Raw genomic sequence first — 7,396 nt, 5'->3', positions numbered from 1 at the left:
ACACACACTAATAGACAAAACACTATTTCACTATTGACCAATAGTAACCAAGGGTATTTTCGTCATTTCACCTTTTATTTTTTATTTTGGTCCCCAACGATAAAATAAGCAACTTTCATAAAAGAACCAACCCTTCAATGTTACCAAAAGATGTCGAAAAAAATACTTTTTTACAAAAAAATCAACTAACTTTTTTTCCCTCCATTTTCTTCTTCAACGATAAAAGAGGCAACTTTCATAAAATGAACAACCCTTCAATACTACCAAAAGATGTCAAAAAACATTCTTTTTTACAATTTTTTTTTGTCCCCAACGATAAAATAAGCAACTTTCGTAAAAGAACCAACCCTTCAATGTTACCAAAAGATGTCGAAAAAAATATTTTTTTACAAAATAATCAACTAACTCTTTTTTCTCTTTTCTTCTTCAACGATAAAATACGCAACTTTCACAAAAGGAACAACCCTTCAATGTTAGATGTCGTTTTTTTTTTTTTTTTATAAAATAGATCAAGACTTTTTTTTTTTTAACTCGCATTCAAAACGGAGCCCCCGGCGCGAAGCGAGGGCTCCACAACTAGTTAAAATTAAATAAATGATTGGTTGAAAAGTGTTCTCACAAAAGTTATAAATGAGAATGTTCTCATTTGAATGCATTATATATATATATATATATATATATATATATATATATATATATATATATATATATATATATATATATAAACAGATATTTTTTTCAAATGCAAACGGCTATATCCTTGTGACCCACCCACATTTCGCCACGTGGCAGCAACGACCGTTGCTAGCCTCGTTTCTTTGCTTCAAACGCTGAAGTGACGCCATGAAGTGCCGGACGGTTACGGTCAATTTTGGCGTTTCTTTGTGGCCAAGTAAGCAAGTGACAGTGTCACTTACCACCGTTACATCCTTGTGTTATTCACTTATTAATCCCATAGATCCTCAGACTTATAAAAAGTAAACCGTTCGTCCAATATAGACTACTAATTTTTTTTCACCGCTCGTCCAAAATACTTTTTGGAAGTCGAAGGATAACACGGTGAGGCATAATGAAAAGCACAGGGATGAGGTTTGATAAATCGACATATAAGTTGTTTGTATTACGGGTTCAAGTCCTAATTCCTACGGAATAAAATAAGAAAGAACCCTTTAACCAAGAGGTTGAGAGTTCCAGCAAACGAGATGCAAATATTCATGGTGGTTGTATGTATTATGTAACATGAGTAGAAGTAGAATTTAAAGAACTAGTTGTATATAACAAGGATTAAACATTTAGGATGTACAAGAACCACAAGTAATTATTACATCTAATCTAATAACAACATATCGTAAAAAAATGAAAACTTATTTGGCAAACCGGCTTAGACTTTTACATTGACCAGGTCTTTACTATTTCATTTTCATATCAGCACCATACCCTATAGTATTTCTACATTACTTGAGTGTTAAGATTTCACTCTGTCTTGGCAAACCTTCCCCTGATCCTTGGTTGACTGTCTGCTAATGCCTTCCTGCATGCATACTGAACCAAACAAAGTCAAAATTAAAAGTCAAAGTCAAGCAGCAGCCATATGCCAATTTCACAAGTTAGGATGTACTATGCCCACTGTTGTAAAACTCCCCGATTACTCACAATTACCCCGATTACCCGTTTATGTGAATAGACGGATCCGATTTCCAAAATCCATTTAATTAATCGGTCAACGTCTACTATTGGGCCAAAATAGAATTTGTTGGTCAAAGTCAAATTTAGTAGGCCAAAATCGATCAAAGTCATTGAGCGACATTTTAATGAGTTTAAATTAGAAGTCAAAAGTTTTTGATCAAATGAACGATATTTTATTATATTAGAGTTTATGTTTATGTCTATGGTTCCACATATAATCTTAAAATTTATTATTTAAATGTATCAAAAGTCCAATCCGAGTTATCCCCCATTAATCCCTCCAAAGACCCGGCCGAGTAGTCCCCGCGTAGCGTTTCTTGCAACCTTGACTATGGTTTGTGTTATATTAGTATTAGCATGAAGCTGAAAGGGTTGAAACATAATGTCCTTTTATACTCATAATAAATAAAATAATCATTTTGAGTAATATGCTACTCCGTAATTAAGAATTTGTGTGAAGTCTCTTTTGTAACATGTATTAGAAGGTGATTATATTTGACCCGTGACCCAACCCGCCCAATGTGCCAACCCAAATGTCAAGTAATCATGAGATCAAGAAGCTATTTTTGCAAATGAATACCTTAATTTTTCTACCAAAATTCCTCTTTGTTTTCTTATTCCTGTATCTTGAGAGCTTTTGCCAACGGTCTTCAATGGTGTGTTCACTCATTAGTTGTGCTTGCCCAAGAGACGAGTTCCGGTGGCTTCCATTTCCATGACCAAGAGTCTGTCATATCAAAATAATATATTAATATTAATATTATTATTCAGATGCGCAACGACATTTTTTCTCACATAAATGCCTCAACATTAAATAAATGACGAAAGAGGGGCAACTTCAACCCATGTATTTCCCACATGAAAGGGTCCATTAAATTAGTGTTAATCACATATGACTGAAAAAAATAAATCCAAAATGGGGATAGTTCAATATTAGGTCACCAAACCTTTATTTAAATTCACACAACCTTATAAAGTATTAAAATCTATAAAAAAAATTTAACTTTTGTAACAGTACTGTCTCCATCCAACCCGCCCCGCCCAAGTTGCCACCACCATAAACAAAATCAAATGGACATTAAACGCTATAGTAATATCTTTGTATGATCAACACAATGCATGAACATGAACAAAAATAAAACCTTTATGTCTCCTTCACTGAACGCCCTTCGCATTCCATTAACATTTCCGAAATTCACGTCAGTAATATTCAAGAAACCGGGTTTAGTTTGAGCCCCATGAATCCATTCGACAGAGCTTAAACAATCCGAGCTCATGCTTTTCGGAATCTGTCCAGGCGGATGCACATTTTCTTTCACGGTAACACTCTCATCGATCTTAACTGGAATCTTATAATTTAAAACTTCCGAGAGTGGTGATGTTTCGACTTCTCGTTTTTCCAGTATATCTTTATACTCATGATAAACATCATTTAAAAAGTCCTCATTTTGAAGTGATTCGATATCAGTAGCATTGAGTTCTTGCGATGTAATGTTGTCTTCTCCACAAGAAATCATTGACATGGCGGTAGTCATCGGGTCAAGGGTGGTCAATGGTTGGTCAAGTATCAGTTCTGGCGCTTTAAAGAGATCCCCTTCGTCCCCGAAATCGTAATCCGATACATTAGAGCTCTGAACAACACTACCCTGTATCAATAGAAAAAGCATATATATTAATCAGAGCGAAATTTGTGTGAACAAAACATGAATACTGATCAAAGAGAAATTTCTAATTGCACCTATTTCAGTTCAAATTTCTTTTTTCAAAATTAGAATTAGAATTCATATTCATTTAAAGATAACATATGGATTAATAAACGGGAGCAGCAGTTTATATTTTAGTCCTACTAGTCTTTTTTCCAAATCGAATTGAAGTTTATTATCAGTTCAAGAACAAACAATGGGAAAGAACACCAATATCTCTTAATATATATTTTATATGTAAATAGATAAAAGCCAGATGATTTAAAAGCTCTAAAGTTGTCCACTTTTTGTTAAAAACTACACGAAATTTCGATTTAAAGACTTCCTTTAGAGCTCAAATCTCACAATTAAACTTCAGGGTCTTTCTAAAAAGATAAAAGTTTCAATTTTTCATAAATAACTATCTTAATCTCACCATGTTTTATTTTTAAAATATATAGGAATAGGAATTAAGTAGTGTAGTGGGTAGTGCTTTTATAAAGAACAACTTTTGCTAATTATTTAAAACCAATTGCAAGAAGCAAGCTTCTTTTCACCTAATTTCTCCAGAACTAGCACAACACTAAGAATTCAACAATAGATATACATATATAGATATACAATTACTAAAAATAACACAAAAAGTGACCATACTTTCATCACTCAAGCACTTCAACTCAAGATATCCAAAATCTTGATTCTGAAAAGCTACAAACCTCATAATTCAAACTAATAACAAACAAATTAAATGCTAATCTGAACCAAAAAGATCAATCTTTTTTGCCACTACATAAAATATCAATACAGTAATCACAAAATTATCACTAAAATACATGAAAAATTACCAAAGAAGCATTGGATTTGTGTGAGTAACAGAAATCATCAAATTGTTGAACATCAGGTGAAAAGCTCTGGAAATAAGGAAACATTAAACCACTTTCAGCATACATTTTTTCCTCTGAAAAAAAAAAACCCTTTTCTTATTATGATTCTCTCTTGAAGAAAGCTTAAAACTTTGAAGTAAAATAGTATACCCAACTGGCTTTTAGTGGAAGGAAAAAAGGTCCTATTCACATTAAAGAAAACCCTAGAACAAGAAAATGATAAAAGGACAACAAAAAGGGAAAATAAATGGGGAAAAGGTTTAAAATTTATGCAGTCTGGAGATATTGGAAGGGTTGTTGGTAACTTGTCCATGTATTTATACGGAATTTTAAACACCAAAAAAGGACACCATCAACAAATGGTCCTGCAAAGTGACAAAAAGAACTCATGTGGCACTTGATTCTTATTATCGTGTTAAAACTATTTACAAATTTATTATTTGCAATCGTACGATATGATATACTCGTATAAGTTAAAAACGAATATATAATATGTGCCGTTAAGGACACCTTCTTGGTAGCTTATAATTTGGCCCACAACTTATTACGGGGTAACAAAAAAGATGTCCGCGGTATTTAACAGCTCAGATTTTTCGTTTTACAGCTCAGATTATTTACTAGTTAAATTTTATTTTTAACAAATTAATTTATTTAAATGACTTGTAGCGGAGTAACATGTATTTATGAAAAATTTACGTAAATAAGCATTTTTCTACCTCTCGCTCAAAAATAATCATTGTAAGAGAGATTTTTCAAGAATAGACAAACATTTCGCTTAATGTCTAGACGGATTAGGCGAAAGTCCGTGTAACCAATCGAAACGCACCACGCGTTCAAGAAACTTTTGCCTCCTATATATTTCAATATTTCAAAAATTTTACCTAACCTTACTTATTTAGGCGAAATGATTTAAACGTTCGTGAACACGTGGTGAAAGGTTGATAATGCTTTAGAACGTCTAAAAAACATTTCGCCTAAAAATAAACATTTCGCCTACTCAGTTAGGTTAGGCGAAATATTTGAATATTGAAAACAAATGAGATGGGAAAGTTTCTTGAACACGTGGTGTGTTTCGATTGGTTACAAGGACTTTCGCCTAATCCGCCAATGTTGTCTATTGTTGAAAAAGCACTATGACGATGCTTATTTTTTAGAGAGGTTGAAAAAATGCTCATTTTAGTAAATTTCTCTTTATTTAATTTATTGAGATATTCTATTCGTTTTATTTAGAAAATATTACACGGAAAGTCCTTATAGTTTTACACTGATAGTTCAAACTTAATTTTTTCAACTGAATAATCTTGAAATTTGCACGTTTTGCTGGATAGTCCAATTTCATCAAATCCATTAAATTTTGTGTTAAATCATGACATGTGACAAGCACATGCGGGTCTTCTCCTCCCTTTTTTCCAGATCTAACTTATCTTCAACCCATACATTCTTTTTACTATCTTCCTCTTTTTCATCTTGTCTTTTTATACTTTCACAAATTCGAAACAATTATTTTACACAACTCTTACTTCAACATATTTTCAGTTTATTCAGCTCTAGTGATTATCTAACAACCACCATGATAAAACCCTAAATTGACGATAAAGCCCTAAATCAAACCACCATGTCAAATCTTTTTATTTATTTATACAAACGCTTACTTCATTCACCTACGGTAAAGCCCTAAATTAACGGAAGTGTCGGGAATTTTAAATGTTGTTGGATTTAAGATCTGAAAAGTTAAGTTGGGTTTGTTTGATTTTTGATTTTGCAATTCGTTTTCCTGCGAAGTTTGATTTTCTCTTGCAATTCGCTAGCCAAATCGACGTGATTATTTATTTGTCTAGTATAATGGTACAAAAGTTTGGTTTTCTAGTTGAAAAGTTTGATTATTTATTTGTTTATTTTGTCAATTGTGTATCTTGTGGAGGGGTTTTATTAGAACTATGAAAGCAATAACTATAAATGGTAAATAGATGTGGATGAAAATTAAGATCAAAGAGAAAAGAGGATAGAGATGGAAAATGACCATTTTACCCTCACGTGCCAAACACATATCATGACTTAACATAAAAAATAACGGGCGTTAGAAATTTGGACTATCTACGCAAAACGTGTAAACTTCTAAACTATTAAGTTGAAAAATTCAAGTTTAAACTATCCGTGCAATCTTTAGCAAACCTCGAGAACTATCCGTGTAATTTTATCTTTTATTTATTGTTTGTTTTCAAATTATGTTTATGATTCAGTCGTAACTCTTTATACTCTTAACATTTTTTGAAATTGTTATCGCCAAATTTACTAAATTGATCGTCTTACTTTTTGGATTAAGCCCTTTTTCTAACCTGGTAAAATAAATATATTACGGAGTAGTATATTACATTTCTCGTTACGACCAGACCGGAATACGAATAGAACAGATTGAATCAATGACATTAAATTATATGTCATAAACAACAACAACAAAACTCAATTCCACAAAAGTGGAGTATGAGGGAGGTAAGATGTAGACTATCTTTACCCCATCCTAGAATAAAGAGAAATCATTTCTCCATCCAGAGTGAAACACCCAAATAGTAGAGAAATTCCCCCCCCCCCCCTCTCTCTCTCTCTCTCTCTCTCAATGTTCGATGGATAGAGAAATTGATTTCTAATGGACCTCCGGACAATAAGTATGTTAAAAAAAAAAGACGAATAAACAAAAAAAAAATAGTGTGAGACACCGTGAAAATGGTAGAATCAAATTTCCATAAGTCTTAAACGTGCATAAAGTTCAATTTAGGCTCTAAGCGACAGTCAAGTCGCCAAAATGTTGATTTAGTCACTATGTTTTTTTTACGAAGATAGTCGTCGTGGTATGCAAAAGTTGCTGAAATAGTACCTATGATTGACGGGCGTTAAATTAACATATTGGTACAAACCACAATGGACCACATCAGCAATTATGTCTAAAATTGATCAAATCTATATTTTGACGTATGATACGAAAATTTAACATTTTGTCACGTCAAATTGTAAACAATAATAGCAAATTAGAGGAAATTGCTATACAAATAAAATGATGTAAATTGTTTTCTTAAAAAAATAAAGCATGTATAAAATATAAGAGAAACTTTCATTAAAGAATGAAGAACCGAAAACACAACCATCAAT

At 32.4% G+C, this 7,396-nt stretch overlaps 1 protein-coding gene across 2 annotated transcripts; it reads right to left on the bottom strand.

Moving 5' to 3' along the window:
• Positions 1 to 1,252: 1,252 nt before the first annotated feature.
• On the bottom strand, positions 1,253 to 4,516 carry LOC139893350 (uncharacterized). 2 transcript variants are annotated; one of them, XM_071876510.1, is made up of 4 exons: positions 4,214 to 4,516; positions 2,829 to 3,332; positions 2,267 to 2,413; positions 1,253 to 1,542 (listed from the first exon to the last, which is right to left on the bottom strand). In XM_071876510.1, exons 1-4 carry the CDS (start codon positions 4,316 to 4,318, stop codon positions 1,474 to 1,476), a joined length of 825 nt encoding a protein of 274 aa, XP_071732611.1. In that variant the 5' UTR covers positions 4,319 to 4,516; the 3' UTR covers positions 1,253 to 1,473. The 2 variants fall into 2 exon arrangements, with proteins under 2 accessions (XP_071732611.1, XP_071732612.1); XM_071876511.1 differs by lacking the exon at positions 4,214 to 4,516 and adding an exon at positions 4,023 to 4,124.
• Positions 4,517 to 7,396: the final 2,880 nt, after the last annotated feature.

Source organism: Rutidosis leptorrhynchoides, chromosome 2 (genome assembly GCF_046630445.1).
Source record: "Rutidosis leptorrhynchoides isolate AG116_Rl617_1_P2 chromosome 2, CSIRO_AGI_Rlap_v1, whole genome shotgun sequence".
Lineage (NCBI taxonomy): Eukaryota > Viridiplantae > Streptophyta > Magnoliopsida > Asterales > Asteraceae > Rutidosis > Rutidosis leptorrhynchoides.
This window is presented reverse-complemented; position numbering and strand designations above follow the sequence as displayed.

What these genes read in the sequence shown, in the direction of transcription:
- LOC139893350 (XM_071876510.1), bottom strand. Translation starts at nt 4,318, where the DNA reads ATGTATGCTGAAAGTGGTTTAATGTTTCCTTATTTCCAGAGCTTTTCA. An exon ending in ACAAATCCAATGCTTCTTTG is followed by an intron (nt 3,333 to 4,213) that starts GTAATTTTTCAT and finishes CTATTGATACAG; the next exon opens with GGTAGTGTTGTTCAGAGCTC. An exon ending in ATTTTGGTAGAAAAATTAAG is followed by an intron (nt 1,543 to 2,266) that starts GTATTCATTTGC and finishes TGTTTGGTTCAG; the next exon opens with TATGCATGCAGGAAGGCATT.